General features: G+C 47.6%; 1 protein-coding gene across 1 annotated transcript; it reads right to left on the bottom strand.

Annotated features, from left to right (window-relative positions):
* Positions 1–1,873: 1,873 nt before the first annotated feature.
* CHST7 (carbohydrate sulfotransferase 7) lies at positions 1,874–20,091 on the bottom strand (the record flags this gene model as incomplete). The annotated part of the gene is made up of 2 exons (XM_081081958.1): positions 1,874–3,591; positions 18,597–20,091. One exon carries the CDS (start codon positions 20,089–20,091, stop codon positions 18,628–18,630), a length of 1,464 nt encoding a protein of 487 aa, XP_080938084.1. The 3' UTR covers positions 1,874–3,591; positions 18,597–18,627.
* Between the last annotated feature and the right edge of the window lie 1,608 nt (positions 20,092–21,699).

The raw sequence follows: 21,699 nt of genomic DNA on the forward strand, positions 1-21,699 counted from the left end.
GGTAGTTAAGGAGATGCAAACTTTTGTGGATAGCACTGGCAGAGGGAAGATATAAACTCCTGACATTCCTTTTAATATTCTTTTCCTAGAGAGGAAATTTAGGATTTAAATAAGTCCGCATTTCTTCCTAGGAAGCAAGTATAGGAAAGGCATATGTAATTAAATGGACACTAACCATCAATGATACTTATTGGGCTGACCAGACAAATAAGCATTGATGCCTTGCAGCCAGAAACAACACTGAGACATCAAGTGTTGCATCAACCAAACAGCAAGAGCTCTTTAGGCTGTGATCCCTAGACCTGAAAACGCCCTCTGTGGTTTGGTTGAAAAAACAAATTTTAGAAAACACCAAAAATGTTATCTTCACTATCCATGAACATTTCAGACTAGAGCAAAGAAGTGACTGTTCCTTCCAAAATAGAGGTCTGTTGCACGGCCTTCCTTCACCCCTCATCATATCCCTCCCTTTTTCTGTCCATAGTAGAAGTTAATGTAATCATGTTGAATATTTGATGTGAACAGTGACTCTTAAATGTAGAAACACCACTGATGCCCTTAGAGATCGGTGCCAGGGCAATTGAGCCATTCATCAGAGGGGAATCACCTGCTTGGAAACCTACCTTGGTACCCATTGTGACTTCTAAGGGGTGTATCAGAAAACTAAGTTTACCATCTCTTGTCAAATGTATTCTGGAATGAGGGTTGCTGTTTCAATGAATGACTTCTTATTCCACTTCAGGAATAGGGAACTAGACAAGTTTCATGCCTGCCTTTGATGTTGATTCTGCAGATGAGTTGGTACTGTAGGAGCTAATCTGTCAGAAACTTTAGACTGGTGTCATTGAGTTCTGATCTCTTCTGTCGTTTTCTAAGTGGGGATCTGGCTGGCCAGTGTCATTTGCTATGTCCTCACACAGCAAGTTGAAGAATCCAGTGGGCAAGAATTAGAATTTAGAAACAACCCATCTGAATACTGCTTTCACCACTTTGATACCTGAAAAGACCTTCCCCCTTTCTAAAACCTAATAAGAACAATATACAGACAAATACCATAGAAACCAATGTGAGGATCTGACTAGGAAAAGCAAGTAGGATTTTTGACAGTCCTTTCAAAACAAGATTTAGAAGTAAATGATATTTTCCAGTTTCAATTTTCATAAGTAGAGTTTAAAAAAAAAAAAACAAACACATCTTGTCTTGTCACCCAGTGCTAGGAGAAATTGTAAAGAGCAAAACCAAAGTTTTTGATGTAAATTTTATTTTTGTAAGCAGGGTATACGATAACCATGGTCCACATGGAACACATAGGCACCGGTTTTCTGCTACTTGAGCCTTGGAGAAGATGAGAAGGAAGGTCTTCCTGTTCTGCTGCATTTTGAAAAGGTCTGAAATAGACACGAGAGCACTTGGGAGAGGCCATCCTTTTCTTCTGATGGCCACCTTTTAAAAAGGGTTAACGGGATGTCATCATCACCTCAATTCTTTGCCAATGGAGAATGATTTGGGCCTGTGTGTGCTGGAGGAGCTCAGAAGAAAAAGGACATGGAAATAGCTTGAATAACTCTACATCTCTGTCAAAAGCACTTAAATACAGTTAAGATCCAGTGTTACTGGGTGACCATCCAACTGCATGGACATTTGGGGGTTGACTTTTGTTGTGATTGTTCCAGCTGTGGGCTTTGGAGAAGCAGAAGAATGATTTTCGGTTGTGTGGGTATTATGTCACTCTATGGCTTTGGAATGTATCACTGCACGCACTCATTCAAAGTATGATTTCATAGTAGTGTCACCTACTCCTAGGTTTTTACATAAAATACATCTGGTCTTCTTACTTAGAAGTTTTTGTTCATTAAATTTATTCAATGCGAAGGCCACCAATATTCATTTAATAGCTACAAAGCAATTTTTTACATAGAATAGGATAAATTTAACATGGACGATGTGACCTTCTGGAGAACTTTTTATAGAAAGCTTAAATACTGTAGTTGGGGAGAATTTTGTCTTCTATTTCCATTCAACTGTGGCAAACTGGTGGTTTTATAAAATTAACATTATGTAACAGTACGTTATATAAACATGTTATACAAAATAATATTAAAGTATGTTTAACTGTGAAAAAGTGAAGACTTGGAGTTATCAGCAACCTTTATGTGCAATAAAGAAAACTGAAGTTAGACCCCAAAGTGCTGTCTTTCCGTAGCATCCTACTTAATGTTTGCCTTTGTGTATAGGCTTAGATTGATATTGTAAAGCTAGTCACATGTTTTCCTGCTTTTGCTGATATTTAACACATTTTTCTCAAAGCTCTTTCTGTATTTTTTTTTTTACAAAACAAAATAAAAAGATTAACCGGCTGAACTGACCTTGTTTTGTCTTTTCAAAGCATTGTCTGTTAGTAGTAGAAGTGCAGTATGATCGTATTCTTCACTGAGAGGTTCTTTTCTAGGTGGAAGCGATTCCTCTCCAGCTTCATTTACTAGTAGACCAGGAGTTGACAAATGACAGCCGGCACCTGGGTCCGGACTGGCCCACGGCCTGTTTTGTAAATAAAGTTTTCTTGGCATACACTATGCTCATTCATTTGCATATTGCCTGTGACTGCTTTCATGCAGAACTGAGAAGTTATGACAGAAGTGAGCAACTATTTGCTTATAAAGCAGGAACCCTTTACTGTCTGGCTCTTCACAGAAAATGTTTTCGACAACCCGATTTAGATGCTTGAAAAACTTTAGTTTTAAAATAGGGTCTAAAAACCATGGCAACATGTGCCTTAGGATTAAAAGAACCACTTTAAACTCATCTCTGCCTGTGACTTTTCCTGGCCTGAAACTCTCTTTAGTAGGCTTTGAATGTTGGATAATTGCTAAGAATCTTGAACCCAACATGCAGTTTATTTTATAGTCTTCATATTCCTCTGTAGACTAGCTTTCCCCAGAATCAAACTACATCATAAAATCTGAAGCTTCCTAGCAAAACAAAACAAAAATCCTATCATTAGCATGACTCAGTCATTTAATAGTATGATTACAAAACACCAAATGGAACAATTTAAAAGCAAAAAATGGTTTCAGTTCATTTCTCTCCCACCCTACAGAAAGAAATTACTTTTTAAAAATCAGTTCAGGGGTGGTGGCAAGGGGAGCTGTTTGAAGAAGGGTTGGATGAGTCAGGTTTAAAACAATATCATCTAGACCTTTTATTTAATAGTGCGTAATTTAATCGAGATACACAGGACCACGCTTGGCCCTTATTCACATTTATGTTTTGTCCAGACACCTGATGATGGGAAATGGTACCAATCGCATCTCTTTGTTGTGAGGACACCTTGTTGAAATGGCTCCAGCCGAGGCAGGTTCGGGCTGGGAACTAAAGCTCTTCCTATTTTATTGCCATGACTATCCACATTGCACTTCCTTACTGGAAACTTTGTTTCAACCAATGTGTCCGTCATTATTTAATACGCTCATGATATTCCACTCTCCAGAATTGCACAGCAGTTGGTACCAAATCAAGTCCCAGTCTCTGACAGCGTGATAGACTGTCTCCACAGCACTCAACATGCTGAGTGCCCCGTTCATGACGCCTGACCTGGAAGGAAAGAAACAAAGGATGTTTGAACTTCAGAACACCAAAATTCACAAACAGCCTGTTGAATCCTGATGATAAAAGGCCTCTTATATATTAAACCTTTAATCTTCCTTATCTAAGCTGCATTATTCAATGCTAGAAATCCATACCAAACCAGTATCTATCATTTCTGCTTTGTAAAGACAGTCCAGGAATAAGTGTAACCCAAGAGGGGTTAGATGAGAATAAAGACAGGAAAAAGATGGGGGTACCTCTGTCAGAGTGACTGTGCTTTCTGCAGCTGCTCCTTTAAGGAAAATAGAGCTTTCTGAGACTAGGTAGAGTGAGGGAAAGAGGTGGGATTGAAGCTATACCTGTAGCCCCCAAGTAGACTAAAAAAACTATCAAATTTCCTACCATTTTCAATATTTTTGTTGTGGTTAAAATATAAACATATCCATTCTTTTTTTAATCTTTATTGTTGAGAATATTACAGATGTCCCTCTCCCCCCACCAGCCCCCATTGTCTCCCTCCACTCAGTTCCCACCCCACCCCAGGCCTTCACCACCCCACTGTCTGTGTCCATAGGTAATGCATATCTACACTAATAAAAGAGAAACATGCAAATTGACTGTACCTTCACGACCCCCACCAGCCAATCGGGAGTGAGTATGCAAATTAACCCAACAAAGATGGTGGGTTAATTTGCATATGCAGGCGCCGAGAGGCCAGGGGTGGGACGCTGTTGCCAGGGCGACGACGCCAGCATCCCAAGCCCAGGCCGTGGGGGAAGGGAGGGATGCAGACACAACACGGGGCTGCTAGGCTGGGGCATGCTCCCAGCCCAGCGGACACAAAGTGAGGCTGCTGGGCTGGAGGTGTGCCCCCGTGGTGGCTTCATTCACGCGGCGGTGGTGACTAAGCCCCCATGCCCGGCAGACAGAGAGCGGACAGCAGGGCATGGCAGCTCCATTCATGCGGCAGTGGTGGCAAAGCCCCCCAGGCCAGGGAGAAAGAGACAGAGAGCGGACAGCAGGGCATGGGGGCTTCATCGCCATGATGGTGGTGAAGCCCCCATGCCCAGCAGACAGAGAGCTGACAGCAGGGTGTGGCGGCTTCCTTCACATGATGGTGGCGAAGCCCCGAGGCCCAGCAGACAGAGAGCTGACAGCAGGGCATGGGGGCTTCATCACCAAGGTGGCGGCAAAGCCCCCAGGCCCGGCAGACAGAGACAGAGAGTGGGTAGCAGGGCATGGTGGCTCTGTTCGTGTGGTGGCGGCGGTGAAGCCCCCAGGCCCCGCAGACAGAGAACAGTGGGGTGAAGCAGCCAGGCCTCACAGAGAGCAGAGAACCATGGGGAGTGGGCCTAAGGCATCAGTAGGACATCCCCTGATGGCTCATGGAATGGAGAGGGTGCAGGTTGGGCTGAGGGATTCCCCCACCCCCTGTGCACGAATTTCATGCACCAGGCCTCTAGTCTATAATAATAAAAGTGTAATATGCTAATTAGATAGGATGTCCTTCTGGGTGACCTTCCAGACGAAGCTGGGGCTGTGAGGGAAGCCCAGGTCCCGAGTGCTGGAGGGAAGCCAGTGCCGGCAGCCGGGGGGAAGGAAGGCCTACTCTTGCACAAATTTTGTGCATTGGACCTTTAGTATGCATATAAGATCTTTGTTTAATCTCTTCCCCCACCCATCCCTCTTCTAAGAATCATCAGTCTGTTCCATTTCCATGCCTCTGATTCTATTTTATTCACCAGTTTATTCTGTTCATTAGATTTCATATTAGTTTATTTTGATTTTTAGATTCAATTGTTAATAGGTATATATTTGTTGCCATTTTGTTGTTAATATTTTGATCTTTTTCTTCTTCTTCCTCTTCTTAAAGAAAACCCTTCAACATTTCATATAATACTGGTTTGGTTGTGATGAACTCCTTTATCTTTTTCTTGTCTGTGAAGCTCTTTATCTGACCTTCAATTCTTAATGATAGCTTTGCTGGGTAGAGTAATCTTGGTTGTAGTTCCTTGCTATTCATCACTGTGAATATTTCTTGCCACTTTCTTCTGGCCTGCTTAGTCTCTGTTGAGAAATCAGCTGACAGTTGTATGGGCATGCCCTTGTAGGTAACTAACTGCTTTTCTCTTGCTGCTTTTAAGATTCTCTCTTTGTCTTTAGCCCTTGGCATTTTAATTATGATGTGTCTTGGTGTGGTCCTCTTTGGGTTCCTCTTGTTTGAGACTCTCTGCGCTTCCTGGACTTGTAAGTCTATTTCTTTCACCGGGTAGGGGAAGTTTTCTGTCATTATTTCTTTAAATAGGTTTGCAACATCTTGCTCCCTCTCTTCTTCTGGCACCCCCATAATACAAATGTTGGTATACTTGAAGTTGTCTCAGGGGCTCCTTACATAATCTTCATAGTTTGGATTATTTCTTTTTGCTCTTCTGGCTGTTTTTTGCTTCCTCATATTTCAAATCATTGATTTGATTCTCAGAATCCTCTACTGTTGAATACCTGTATATTATTTTTTATTTCAGTCAGTGTATGCTTAATTTCTGACTGGTCTTTTTCCATGTGTTTGGCATTCTCACTAAGATCCTTGAAAGTCTCACTAAGTTCCTTGGAGGTTTCTAGAAGACTCTTGAGTAACCTTATAACTGTGGTTTTGAACTCTATATCCAGTAGTTTGCTTTCTTCCATTTCTTTCATTTGTGAAATGTTTCTTTGTCTCTGCGTTTTGGCTGCTTCCCTGTGTTTGTTTGTATGTATTGGGTAGAGCTGCTATGTCTCCTTGAGTTGATAGAGTAGCCTTGTGTAGTAGGTGTTTTATAGGGCCCAGTAGCTCAGCCTCCCCAGTCACTTGAGCTGGGTTCTGTATTTTAGTTGTGATTTTGATGTGGTTTTGGGAGGTGGCGAGTACAGGCATTTACCTATGCCACCATCTTGGTTCCTATTTCCATTAATTCTTAGTGTGACGTTTCTCAAAATTCTTAAGCCCCCAGTGTTTTAGACATAGGATTAAAAATTAAATTCACTCCAGATCCCACTCGTCTTAATACTGTGGGGGCCCTCTTCAGTTGGAGCTATGAAATATTCAACTTTGGATGCATATTTAAGAACCAATCATTCAGTTTATCAGCCAGCAGTGATCAAGTAGCTAGCCTTGCCCTGTCTTTAAACTACTAGATGTTTGACAATGAAGAATTAAATGTTAAGCTACTAAACTTCTTGGTTAAAACTATTTCCATTTACCCAGAATTTGGAGAGAATGAAAATGTTTGTTACTGCCTGAATCACCTCAAACAAATACAAACCTTTCCAGTCATTCGTAAGTCAAAAGTATTTAAAGACCTATGTTGTATGATAATAAAAAATAGATAATTCCAAAATTATCTTAGTACAATTAATTTCCAGATTTATAGAGATTTTGTTAGATAGGACAAGGATCTCAAGGTCTGGGCAGTTCTAAATGTTATTTCTTGCTAAATGTTAAAGTATAGCCCAGTATTTTGCAGATGCAGCAGTAAACAGGATGAGCTAACAAGGAACTCAACGGGATGAAAGTAGCCAACTGCAAAGAGGATATCAACATACTAGAGGCCCAGTGCATGAAATTTGTGCACAGTGGTGGGGGCGTGGCGTCCCTCAGCCCGGCCTGCACACTCTCACAATCCAGGACCCCTCGAGGGATGTCCGGCAGTCAGACATCCCTCTTGCAATCTGGAACACCTCGTGGGATGTCCGACGGCCAGTTTAGGCCTGAAACCAGCAGTCAGACATCCCTCTTGCAATCCGGGATGCTGCATGCACCAGTGACCATACTTTTTATACAGGTGAAAGGCATCTTGCTGTTGTATGGGCAGCTACATTTTTTTGCCCTGATTATAAAAAGTAGTATCTAACATGATCCTTCTGAGGCAGTAGTACCATTTTCCCCATCTTATGGGTGGAAAAACTGAAGCAGAGAGAAGTTAAGTAATTGGCTTTGTCACACAGTTATAAGTGTCAGAATCAGGGCTGACCACAAAATGTGCAAGCCAGAGTTCATGCATGTCATTGCTGCATCATCCTGTTTTTTTCAGTGTTAGAGTAGTCTTGCCAGGTTTTAATTTTTAAATCTAAGAGACTGTTCCCGATATATAGGAGTGCATGTTCATCCCCATGTAGAATAAACAGGATGTGGACAGTTTGGAGATTCTTCTGATGAATTAGCATTAAGCAGCCACAGATCTCTTTTTCAAATACTGCAGAAGCCACCTTCCTTGTTTAACTGTATGTGAGATGTAGCAGTTTATAAGCTATGACACAGTCACTCGCAATCCAGGACCCCTTGGGGGATGTAGCAGTGTGCCAAGCTACAGGCAGCCAGGGAGGAGCCTAAACTGGGGCCGGGCACTGTGCCACTCACACTTATCCTGGCCTGCTGTGCCTGCTGCCATTGCTGGGTAGTGCTTCTGTGGAAGCGGGAGAGGTTCCCTCTGCCGCAGCTGCACTTGCCAGCCATGAACCCGGCTTCTGGCTGACCAGTGCTCCCCCTGTGGGCACACACTGACCACCAAGGGTCAGCTCCTGCATTGAGCATTTGCCCCCTGATGGTCAGTGCGCAAAATAGCGACTGGGTGACTGGTTGTTCTGGTTGTTCCATTGTAACCGTCACTTAGGCTTTTATATATATAGATAATTGACCAAATAGTGCATATAATTAATGGCTAGGCTTCCCTTAGCAAGGCAAGGCTTTGGATATGAATCTCCTGTCTCTCCTTTATTTGCTGCAAGTAAATAAAACTACCTTGTAACAACCACATCTCACTGTTTAATGGAGTACCCCAAGCAGTGATATATGATTTCTTTATATCATTGTCTTGTGAATTGTGCATAAAAGGGTTTTTTAATATGTGGCATTGAAATGTGAAGTCATTCCTTAATACTAAATTTACAAGTTCCCTTAAAAAAAAGGATTGTTTACTTAAAGATTCAAAGTCATACTCCAATGAGTTATGTATATTTTATGGCCTTTGCTACAGTTCCCCTGAGTATTTAAATGACCAGCTGGACCCTAAATGCAGCTGGGTGACCTCCTAATAGCCTCACGGCCATCAAAGGGAAACTTCTTTCTGGGTGAAGGAGCCTGGACTGTGATTGCATGCAGTTGGTTGTGCTGAGCCCCCCAGGCTACAGCAGAATAACTCAGGAAGACACACACAGCATTTTAATCATACTTTTTCAGCTGGGATGGGGGAGGAAGAAGAATCATCTTCCTGCTTGCTTTAAAGTGTGAGAACAGAAGATTCAACCACATGAACTTGCAGCTCTGCCTCTCTCGGTGGCCTTCCTGTCCTCTTTCAAGTCAGGTACTGAGCCCTGGGCCTCCCAAGTAGATCTGGGAACTTGCTTGGACACCTTACTTCATTGCTTGAACCACACTTGTAGATTTTTGTCCACCCTTCTTCAAGTTGCTCTTGTTTTTGTATCTGAAAGTACTCATCTGCCCCTGCCCATTCGCTTGTGCCAGGTGCAGCATCCTGGGTTTACCACCAAAAGAGACTTCACAGATGCTAAAAGTTGGTATTGCGACTTGGCACTTGGGCTGAGGGGTCTGAGATTTCCGGGTATTCAGCAGGTCCCGTTATCACTGGTGAATTACTTTCCAGCCCATTGTAACAGCCTTCCTCCTGGACCCACTCCAGAACAAATGGCCTGAGGACTTCGTTAGCTTCCTTTTCAATGGCAAAGTGTCCTTGTAGGGTCTTCTCCCAGCATCTGACCCTGGAGCCACCCTCTGTAGATGATGTTACCATCTAAGCATATCTGTTAAGCTTTCTTAACCTTCCTGTCTGCACCTCCAATCAGTGAAATGCAGTGCCAAGAAAACCGGAAATGACTGACAATGTTTACAACAATAGAACCATTAAGTTAATGACTTTTTTAAAGGGAGCTGCTTAGGCATGATGGCAAAATAATACTTGAAATACCAGAAATATCAAAGTGCAAGCATCCATCCATTGTGAATCTAAAGCAAACTGTAATAGGAAACAGTTTGCTAATCTAACTGCAACCCCCCCTCCCCCGCCACGAAATAGCCTAGAAATGCACTATAAACAATATAAATGTGATAAATCACTTTCAGACTTTCAATCTGAAAAGTTAAGTGGCAAGGGGTGCTGTCGTACTTGGGCTAGTCAATATTAGTTTCAGTTGTATTTAATACTTGAAACAACTCTTGCTTCTGATGAAAACAGGCAGGGATGGAGTAACACACACACACACACACACATACACACACACTCTTGTCTGGGGACTTCAGGGAGAAATTAGGGGAGAGGTCATTTGCCTGGACCTGAGCAACCCATGTAAAGAGCTAAGCTGCCCTTATACCCTTCTCTCTGTCCATGGTGGGAGGAAAAGACCCACTTTTCTGCTCCGGAAATCAGAGTAAAACCTCAATCCATGTGAGTCATTAGTCAAGCCCCAGGGTCAGCCAGTGCAATGATTAAATGGCCATTATAGTCCCCCAATAGAATTAAACAATAATGTTTCCAATTTTATCATACCCCAACCCCAACTAAAAATTTCCCAAGTTCTTGAGTTCACTTGAGAACGAAATGAATGTGCTCCTAACCAGTATTAATAAAATTTGAAAACAGCTGAGTTTGCCTAGTTGACTTTTGTTGTTTCCTTTCCTTGAACTGCTCCGAGATACAATTTTAATTGGCAGACATAATTGCTTTATTGAGTAAGGTCATTCCCAAGTCAAATGAAGGAACTGAGTCAGCATTGAAAACATATATTTGACCACTCACCTACAGATGTTTGTCATCCACCAAGTGGAGATGGCAGGGGTTAGTAAGGGCATGGGGCTGGGAAGTGACCAGAGCTTGCAGCTGCCACTCAGGCGACCCTTTGGCCTCCACTGGAGCCATCAGCCAATGGCGTGGCTGAAGGGGTGCTGGGCACTGGGGCTGCCCTCATCAGTTTTAGGACTCACAGGTTAGGATGGCTGGTCAGTATACAGAGTTTGTGTGTGTCAGCCGAAGTCCAGCCCGTCACTTCCGGTAGCTCTCCCTGCAGAGCGAGGCGCTGTGTCTGTTCCTCCCTTTCCTAGCCTTGTCCACAAGCTGGAGGGGATAAAGTGGCCCCATGGCTGAGAGGAGGTTTATGTTGGCACAGGACACTAGAGCGCGTAAACCAGTCCTCCCCCGGGGCCTGTAGGATTGCCAGAGATGGCCATACTTAGGAGCAGGACATGGATTTTTCCTGAGGTCAAAAGCATTTCTCTTCCCTTTTGGTTGTTGAGAAATAAAAATAAAATTAATTTAAAAAGCATTCAATCATGCTAAGAGTTTTGTTGTTCTTTGGGGGCGTGTTTATTTTCAGCCAACCATCTCTTTTTTTGCAAAATAGCCCCCTTTGCTATCTTTAGGCAACAACATGTAACTTTTTGTTGTTTGTAGAACATGAAAAATGTCTTGTTTTCCTTTATTACATCTGTGTTGGTGATATTCTTTATTAGAGCAAGAGATAGCATCTGCTTTTATTGCTTCCAAAATCTGTCTATTTAACATATGCCAAACTCCACGCTGTTTGAAAGGAAGTCCTATTTTTAAAACATTATCTTCATCTTAGTATTTCTGGCTTACTGTTCCCATAATCTCTCCAAGGCAGGAATGCATCCTTTTTGGTAATGTCTGGTCTTAGTCCTGGGGAAAGTGACTTCTAAGCTCTGGGACATTTTTACTTAATGTTCCCCTTATCTGTGTGTATGTAAGGACTGCTTTAGTTAGCCTCCCAGGTCACTCTGGGGGTTGCTCATAACTCTCTTCAGTTCATCTTTATAAAAGAACTCAGTTTCACGCCCCTACTGGCTCCCATACCTTATGAATGTCTCTGTAATGTTCTGTGTCAGACCTTCAGTTAGGCTGCTTTCTCTGCTTCCAAGCTGCTGGTTACCAAGTCCAAATGACCTTTTTAAAAAATATGTTTTTATTTTATTTCAGAGAGAGGAAGGGAGAGGGAGAGAGAGATAGGAACATCAATGATGAGAGAGAATCATTGATTGGCTGCCTCCTGCACACCCCCTACTGGGGATCAAGCCCCCAACCCAGGCATGTGCCGTGATTGGGAATCAAACTGTGACCTCCTGGTTCATAGGTTGACGCTCAACCACTGAGCCACCCCATTCAGGCTCAAATGATCTTAATCACACAATATTAATTAATCTCTCCAAACCATCCCTCTGGGCATCTGGGTTTTGCCCAGATGTGAGGCTTCTTGATGGCATAGCCCAAAGACTGCCCTGGGCCCTCACAGCTCTCCCTGTGCCCCTGGGGCTGCCTACTGGGGCTTGTGACAGGAGTGTTAACAGAAAGGGCTTCCATGCCATGAGTAAAAACCTGTCTCCCTTGGTGATTATTTTTGGCATGTGACTCTTCATGGGAGGAGAATCTGCTTACTCCAAACAAACATGGTCAGGATGGAAGTCAGATCTGGTGGTTGTTTTTCACATCCTCTTAATCTTCTGATTTAAAATACTTGTATTCACTGTCATTCCTGGCCGGGTGGCTCAGTTGGCTGGAGTGTTATCTCATGCACCAAAAGGTTGTGGGTTCGATTCCCGGTCAGAGCACAAGCCTAGGTTGCAGGTTCTATCCCTGGTTAGGGTATGTATGGGAGGCAGCTGGTCGACGTTTCTCTCTCTCTCTCTCTCTCTCTCTCTCTCTCTCTCTCTCTCTCCCTCTCTAAAATTATATCGTCGGATGATGATATATATATTCAGCATGTCCCAAAAATGTATACACACTTTGAATAATTACTCATTCTAATGGGTCAAATTTGAAAAGAAAGAAACATCAATTGAGCTATCAGCTAAACACTGTGCATACATTTTTTGGGACACCCTATATATATATTCACTATCAAATGATGTTCCAATTTCTTCCCAGGATCCAGCATAATGGTCTTTAATGTGAGCAAGACCAGCTGCAAAAATGTCAAACCGGGCTGCTGGCTTGGTGCCTGAGGGCCATGGGGGGCAGGGAGCAAAACTGAAGGGCTCCAATTCTCACGAACATATCACTGAGCGCTGCAACTTTTCTCCAATTGAAGCTACTTCCTATTCAGCTCCCTAACAGTTCACTTCCCTGTGTTCTTGAACTTGGGCCAAGGTTGTTTCTCAGTCTCTACCGTTCTTCCTCTATACTGCATCTAAGCAGAAATGTTTCTTTCAGTAGAGCAAGTTCCTTCAGTTCCATTATGAAGCAAGAGGTAGAGGGAGTCAGAAGCCCTCACAGAGAGGGAGGTTCATTTATTAGTCATCTTGTGCGACTAGAACATCAGACACAAAAAAGCAAGGCCCGTTTAGCTTTTAGTTTCATTCTTTTCTGTGTTGCTCATGCTGAGCCTGAGAAAAGGTGTACTGAGGGATTTTAAGCCAGCTGCTTATAAATGTGTTTTTTTTCTTCAAAGCATCATTGCCAACTATTTATATTACATTTGTATACATGAGAAGAAAATCTCTGCCCAGACCAAAAAACACCTCTTTGAAAACTCTCTGAGTCCTGCCCTCAGCAACTGCAAATTCACACCTTTGCCCTCCCCCAGACTACAAGGACAGCTCTCAGGAGCATAGAGAAAACGTGTAAAGATGCCTGACTGGCATGGCTCAGTGGTTGAGCATCAACCTATGAACCAGGAGGTCACGTTCGATTCCCAGTCAGGGCACATGCCTGAGTTGTGGGCTCGATCACGAGTGTGGGGCGTGCAGAAGGCAACTGATCAATGGTTCTCTCTCATCATTGATGTTTCTATCTCTCTTTCCCTCTCCCTTCCTCTCTGAAATAAAAATATATATTTAAAAATAAAATAAAAATTGTTTACACCTTACTGTAGCCCTGCCACTCAGGTACCTACTTATGGATACACACACACACACACACACATACACACGTACACACACATGCACTATCCCTCCTAACTTCCATCCCTCTAGCATGAACACAGCACCCACAATGCCTTACAATTGGAAACTTAAACTAATTTTCTTGAATGAGAAATCTGTGTAGGAACAATGTTTAACAAATGCCTTCTCATCAGCAGTCTGTGTTGAAGCACGAGGCTCTCCTTGCAGTAATATTTATACATGCGCCATTTGGAGCATAATAACCTGATTAAAATGGAATGACTTTCGCCGAGGCCGGTTTGGCTCAGTGGATGGAGCGTCGGCCTGCAGACTGAAGGGTCCCAGGTTCGATTCCGGTCAAGGGCATGTACCTGGGTTGCGGGCGCGTCCCCAGTGGGAGGTGTGCAGGAGGCAGCTGATCGGTGTTTCTCTCTCATCGATGTTTCTAACTCTCTATCTCTCTCTCTTCCTCTCTGTGAAAAATCAATAAAATATATTTAAAAAAAAAAATGGAATGACTTTCATAATGTTGTTAGGGACTTGGGGGTGGTTGGTCATTGCTTTTTCTGTTTGGATGATTTCCTCAGAAAAAAAAGCTTTCTGACTCTTGGGAATTAAGGTACAGTGCACTTATCTCCTTTCAAGGTGTCCTAAATGCCTATGGGAATGAAAGCCTGGGTCCTACCAAGGGTAGAGGTGAAAAGGATAGGATAGCACATCAGTCTGCTGGGAACCGTAGTCATGAATAATTTAAAACATTTTCCCCTTTCCATATTAATACCCTACATCTGCTTGGAATTTCACAATTTCAAGTTCTTTCACATAAACTAGAGGCCCGATGCACAAAATTTGTGCACTGGGTGGGTGTTCCTCAGCCCAGCCTGATCCTTCTCACAGTCTGGGAGCCCTCAGGGGATGTCCTACTGATGGCTTAGGACTGCTCCCAATGGGGAGTGGGCCTAAGCCACAGTCTGGCCGCAGCGGCTCAGAGCATGCCCCCCTGGGCAGGTCCGCGGGTCCGCCAGGGGCCTTGGTCTCCGCTGCGGCACAGCTCGGAGCACACCCTCTTGGGTGGGTCTGCTGGGGGCCTTGGTCCCAGCCACGCTGCGGCTTGGAGCATGCCCCCCTGGGCGGGTCCGTGGGTCCTCTAGGGGCCTTGCTCCCAGGGCAGGTGGTGTGGTGTTCCTGCCTGCAAGCCCCTGGCGGGAGTGGCCTTGGAGCTGGACAGCACTGCACTCCCACCAGGGGCCTTGCTCCCAGGGCAGGAAGGCTCCCAGGGCAGGCTGTGTGGTTTGCTTGCCCGCGAACCCCCCCCCCCGCAGGAGTGGCCTCGGAGCTTGGCAGCGCCGGGGTTGGGGGCGGGCTCTGAGCCATGCCATGGCTGCTCGGAGCCCGCCCCCAGCCCTGGTGTGTGGTATGTGTCCACTGGGGCTGGGGGCGCGTGCTCTGAGCTGGTCATGACGCAGCCTCCTGAGCTGGTCATGATGTCCTGACCTAATTTGCATATTTCTCTCATTATATAGGATTACTGTGGCAGACAGTTTGCTGCTCATTAACAGCCCCCATCCTGATCTTGTTCCCATGGCAACAACCTAGCCTGGGGGATGAATCATGACTGGTCTAAGTCAGTGGTCCTCAGCTTCTCTCTACAGTACAGTCAGTCACCTGGGGAACTTTTACAAACATCCCAATGCCGGACCAATTATATCAATATCTCTAGGGGTGGAACTCAGGTATTGACATTAGAAACAAGAGCTCCTCCAGTGAATGTAATGTGTCCAAACATGATGATGCTAGTCACTTTCACCGATTTTTGGACCAGTCAATTCTAGCCAGTGAGACGTAATAGGAAGTTGGCTGGGGGCAGGGGATTCTGGGAAAGGTTTCCATAACCAGATTGAAGGAAAGAGAGACAGATAAGGAAAAACTCTTCCACTGCTTACTTGCTGATCAGTTTCCTCCCTTTCTGCATTTTAAAAACCCTGAGTAGTTGTGTGAGGAAGTGATGCTTGTTGCTGAGGCTACCATCTTGTGACAGTGGGAAGATAAGCTGGTGCATGAAATCCAAAAAGATGCAAAAGGTGGAAAGGGTCTGGGTCCTTGGTAACTTGATTCAGGGTGCTGAGGTCCCCATCCAGCCCTGAAAAAATTGCACCGACTCCCTCCCTGGCAAATCCTGGTTGTCAGGTCTGGACCATCCAGGAGTTACTCAGGTCAATTAATGTGTAGACCTTTTTCACTGATGAGCTGAGGGCATGGTCAGATGCCCCATGAGGAGGGCAGCCATGGGGAGGCTGGCTGGAGAGTTACCAGCTATCCTGTGTAGGTTGTTGTTGGTAGCTCCAGGATATTTTGATTTGTTCAGTAGATGAAACATCCTATATAATAAAAGCATAGTATGCAAATTGTCCCCTCGACTGGGAGTTCATCGGTGAGTTTGACGGCGGGGGTGGGGGTGGGGGGTCCGCGGGGCTGGCCAGGGGAAGGGAGGGAGTACCTGACTGGCAGCCAGCAGCTGCTAGGGACCCTACCAGTGCATGAATTTCGTGCACTGGGCCTCTAGTATTAGTAATAAAGCTAAATGTGTTTCTCACCCCAGATTAGTCTCTAAGAATGGCTGGAGTACCAACGGTGTTGCCAGGGGCTGCTAAGGGAGGCCAGGTAAGGGTGTGTTATAATGGAGAGATTCTGAGCTCTGGGTTCGAACACCAAAGTTGCTTCACCCTCACCAGCCCAGGTGTGACTTCAGGCAAATTACTTAACTTCTCTGAGTCTCAGATTCCTCACCTATAAAACTGATAACATGTCCAAATAATGATATATGTACAATGCCCAACTCAATGCATGGTACATAAGGATCCATTCCCTTCTCTTCCCTAAAGTAGAGCCTGACAGGGTTTTAGAAACTCATCGATGGGTCAATAATGTTGGTGGAGACATGGTAAGTGCCCAATAATTCCAGCAGAAATGTGGGAGGAAGGGATTAGTCACCAAAGTATGGAAGAGCCTAAAACTGGCTCCCAGATGTCCCTGCAGCCTTGCAGAGAAAGCCCGGTTGGCCTTCCAAACAGCAGCACTAGTGTCTCCTCCGTAGTCACCTTTATACTAGTAACGTCCTAGAAGATGAAGCCTTGTACTAAACCTCCTCTCTATTCTCTTTCTTATCCCACCCCAATCAGCACTCAATAAATGTTAAGAAAACTGAGGATTCCTGGCCAAGGGCACAGGCCTGGGTTGCGGGCTTGATCTCCAGTAGGGGGCGTGCAGGAGGCAGCCGATCCATGATTCTCTCTCATCATTGATGTTTCTATCTCCCCCTTCCTTTCTGAAATCAATAAAATAATATTTTTAAAATGGGGGGAAAGTTTCTGGGAGACTGTCAGTTCTATAAAGCCATAAAATGCAGCATCTGCCCTGGAGAGGGGATCCCTCAGGCCTCTGAAGGAGGGTTAGGGGCCATTATGTTATTTACATCTGTAAACACAGGATTAACAGATGAAAGGATGTTTTTGTTCAGATGTGACAAGTCACCCTGGGCCTTACTGTCCTTTCCTCTGGAAACCAGGAAGGAACACAGACTTCCCAGAAAGTACAGAAACTGACATACAAAACCACTTGATTACTGGGAGAAAATTCAGCCAGCTGCTACTAACAACAACAATATCCATGTTCATTAACATCTTCAACTTTGTCCTCAGAGCGTCATCCCAGGGGAATAGTGAATTATACTATAAAATAATGAATGGAAACTTAAGTCACTTCCTCCCACCAGGCTCAGCTTTTCCTCCTCCTCTGGACTGCACAGTGCAGAAAGCTTCACCCTTCCAACTCCCACACAGGTTGGGGAAAGCTATCCCCATGCCACTGACTAGACTCCTAAAGTCAGCCTCATGCAGAACAAGCTCTTCCCTCGGCCAACAACTGACCAGACACTGAACACATTCTGAGATCATTTCAGCCCCATTTGAGCATCTCAGGATGTATACTTTACAGAGAAAGAACAAAACAAATTGGGGGGGGGGGGGCGCGTGTCTTTTCACAAAGCTCCTCCTGTTGCTACTGCGGATCTAAGGTTGCCCTAGCTGGTTTGGCTCAGTGGACTGAGCGTCAGACTGCGGACCCAAAGGTCCCAGGTTCGATTCCGGTCAAGGGCACATGCCTGGGTTGCGGGCTCGGTCCAACGTGTAGGAGGCAGCCAATCAATGATTCCCTCTGCTCATTGATGTTTCTATCACTCTCTTCCTCTCCCTTCCTCCCTGAAATAAAAATATTAAAAACAAAACAAACAAAAAACAAAAAACGGATGGGATGAAGCGAGGGGAAGCCCGGCCCTGAGGTCTGTCGGCACTAGAGGAAGCTGACCAAGCAGCTCTTGGGAATTGCTGTAAATGGGATATGGTCAAATGTCCTGCAAACACCAGCCGTGGGGGTAGGAGGAGACTCCACATGAGCCAGGAGGAAAGCTAAGTGCATTCTAGGCCACTATACCAGAGCCTGAGACACACACGGGCAAAAACTATTGCAAGAGAAGCCTGACTATGCCTGTGTGCTTAGGAACTCAGAAGAAAAGTTCTGGAACCTCCACATCAGAGAGAGAGAGAGAGAGAGAGAGAGAGAGAGAGAGAGAGAGAGAGAGAAGAAATATGAAACAGATTGGGGGAGGTAGAATAAGAGTCAATAACTTTCCACCTAACCCCACAGCACAGATTGCCATCAAGATAAAGTCATCATCATCATCGACCTCAAATGGTCCCCCAAATTCTATGCTCTGCATGTCAATTTCCGGTCTCAAGTTCCAGTATGACTTTCAAACCTTCTCCGCTCTCCCCAGACCTCTGCTCCCCCTCCCCCTCCCCCAATTCTCAACAGATGACCTTCACTCCTACTTCATAGAGGGCACTGGGAGTGCCTAGACCTGGGTTCCGGCGCAGCCATACTTAACCTCTCTCATCTCGGGGCCCTCCCTGGAGGAGGCAGGTGGCGACGCTCCAATTCCGCCAGCAGCGCTTTCCCACCGCTCAGACCTGTCCTGACCGGGTGAGCTCCGGCCGGCATCACGACCTCCCCTGCAGGCTGGCCCCAGCCCCTCCAGCCCCTCCCGGGCCCCTCCCGGCCCCAGGCGCCCCCTTACCCGGATCTCCCCCCGGGCTGCGGCCGGGAGGCTACGTGGCGCCAGCGGCCTCCACCTCCTGCGATGTCTCCTCGTCCAGGCCGGGCTCGGCGTCGCCCTCCTCCCCACTGCGAGGGTAGGCCAGCAGCCGCATGGCCGGGGCGCAGGCGGCCTCCACCTGGCGCACCTGCTCCCGGCTCAGCCGCTCCCGCCAGGCGTGCACCGCCTCGCGGGCATCGCGCGCCGACAGGTGAAAGGGCCGGTCCGCCCCGTAGGCCGAGCCCCGCGTCATGTTGAGCGCGAAGGCGTCGAGCGCGGCCAGGGCGCGGAGGCCGGCGAAGCGCAGCAGGCGCCCGAGCTGGGCGCGCGGCTGCCGCACCAGGTCCTCGTAGCGCAGCCGCAGGTAGCGGCGCCGCAGCCAGCCGGGCGCCCCGCGCGCGAACAGCAGGTCGCGCAGCCAGGCCTCGCAGATGACCTCCAGCGCCCCGGTGAGAAAGAAGTCGGTGCGCGGCGCGGCGGGCAGCGCGCGGGAGGGGCCCCCCCCGGGCCGGGCGCCCACGCCGGGCGCCAGCAGCACCCGCGGGAAGCGATCGCCCCGCTGGCGGGTGCGCAGCACCTGGATGCTCTCGCGCAGCAGCCCCTGCCGGGATTTCAGGCGCGAGTTGTGCACGGCCCGCGGGTCGCGGAAGAGCTGCACCACCTTCAGGTTGAGGCCCGGGTCCCGCAGCAGGGGCACCAGCACGCCCAGGTCCAGGAGGCGCACGTCCTTGATGACCACCACCGGGTACTTGCGGCACTCGGCCTCCAGGGCGCGCAGGGCCACGGGCGGGCAGCTGCGCTCGCAGGCGGCGTCCTCGACGAGGCCCACCTCCGCCCGGGTCCGGGCCGCGCCGGGGCACAGGGGCGGCGAGCAGATGACCTTGTTGGTCCGCCAGCGAAAGAGCGTGGCCGTGGTGAGGTTGGCGGCGCCCGGGGCGCGCGCGGCGGGGTCCCCCGGAGGCGCGTACAGCCGCAGCACCGAGAAGTCGCAGCGGAACAGCGAGCGCAGCATGTCGCGCAGCGCGCCCTGCAGGCTCTCGGCGTCGCCCGGGTACAGCGCCTGCCACAGGTGCCACATGGGCTCGTACAAGTAGAACACGTCCGGGTGCTGGTTGAAGAGCTCCCCCAGGAACGACGAGCCGGTGCGCCAGGTGGCGTGCACGTAGATGTGCTGCTTCTCGCCGGGCACCGTCTCCCCGACGGCGCCGCTGAGGTTGCCCGCCGCACCGGGGGCCGGGCCCGCGGGCCCCTGGGCGGCCGGCCGCGCCTCCGCTTCCCGCTCGCGCTCTCCCGCCGCCGCCGCCTCCAGGCTCCACACCCCGAGGCTGCGGTGCAGGCCGGGGCAGGGCCCGGCGCCCTTGTCGCCGTCGCGGCCGCCGTCCAGGACGGAGGGGATGAGCAGCAGCACCAGCGTGTACAGCACCAGCAGCAGCGCGAACTTGCAGTACTCCCTGCGCCGCCGCCGCCGGCTCTTCATCGTTGACCGACCCTCGGAGCGAGTGGGGCGCCCGTCCTCTCCCCTGGCTTAGGAACCCTGTCGGGAGTCCGCTCCTCCGGCCCCTGTGGGCCCCTCTGAGCCGGGAGGAGCGGAGCCACCGGGGCTGGGCATCCGCAGGGGAAACTTGGGAGGCGGTGTGGCTGGTGGCGGCGCCCCCGTCCCTCGGCTCAGCCGCCGATTGGCCGCCTTGGCAGCCGCCCGCCTCGCCCGCAATTTCTCCCCGCCTCCTTCCCTGCTGGGCGGAGTTGCGGGGGTGGGTGGTAGGGGGCGGAGTCGCCGGCTGGGGTGCACGGAGCCAGACCCCACCTTTCCCGAACTCCTCCGTAATGAAGTCAAGTCTTCATGAATTAACATCAGGCAAGGGAGGGGCTCGTGTACGGAATGTACCCAGTGATGGGACGTGGACCCCACCCAGAGATCTCCACTGCCTCTCTGGCCACATGTCCCCTGCCTGGCCATCTCTCTCACAGGCAGGCTCGCTTCCACACTATTTAGAGTCAGGTTCCTGGTCACCATCTACATCCAGTGCCCACATCCGCCCAGGATGAGTGTTAGAGTTCTGGATGGAGAATCTCTCCACTTAGATAAAAATACAGGACTGCGCCCTGGCCCGGTGGCTCAGTTGGTTGGAGCATCATCTCATACACCAAAAGGCTGCAGGTTCCATTCCCTGTGAGGGCACATACCTGGGTTTAGGATTTGATCCCCTGCCGGGCACTTATGGGAGACAGCCCATCACATCAGTGTTTCTATTTCTCTCTCTCTCTCTCTCTCTCTCTCTCTCTCTCAAATCAATAAAAACATATCCTCCGGTGAGGATTGGGGGGAGGGGAGGGGAGAAGATTGCACATTACATGGAGGTCCAGAGAGCTCAGAGGCACTACTGCAGTCATATGGCGCACTTAGTTATTAAGGTGTAGTCTTTGTGAAATGTCAAGTGTTGAGTTGAGTTTTGCCCCCTGAGGTGCATGCACCTTTTACAGACATCCTGAGAATCTGTTTACTCATTTTAAAAGTGCCATGATTTTTAGTGCTTCTGTACTTCCTGGTGTTGGCGTAACCAAGACTTCTGACCCAAGTGAGCAAAAAACACTTACAGAATCATAGTGGGAAGATGGAGGCGTTTCTCAGGAGCTCAGTGTTTAGAAGACCCATAAGGGGGGACATGTACTCGAGGATGGATGAAAAAGTGACAGGAAGTCCAAGAGGCAGATTAAACTCGGAGTTCCTGAAATCCAAAAGAGAACTAAAAAGGATAATTTTTTGCTCTGTTTCCTCAGGATAATGAGCACTCTTTTGCAGAAGGTGGTGTACAGTTAATGGAAGCTCTAAAGCAATTCTCATCACAAGGGAAAGGTGTTCAAAGTGGAAGAGTCAGAGCATCTCAAAAGCTCTTCTTCAGTCTTTTTTCATCACAGAAACTACTCCACCTATGAAATCACCAGCTCAAACATCCACGTTCTGTCCACAATTCTGTCTCTTTTCAATCACTTGCTCAAATTTTCTCTACTCTCCAACCTCATTGACCAGTACCCCCATTTTCTTCTCATTTTCATATTCAGCAAAAAGACCCCAGACCATTATTTT

Source organism: Myotis nattereri, assembly GCF_964212035.1.
Source record: "Myotis nattereri genome assembly, chromosome: X".
NCBI lineage: Eukaryota > Metazoa > Chordata > Mammalia > Chiroptera > Vespertilionidae > Myotis > Myotis nattereri.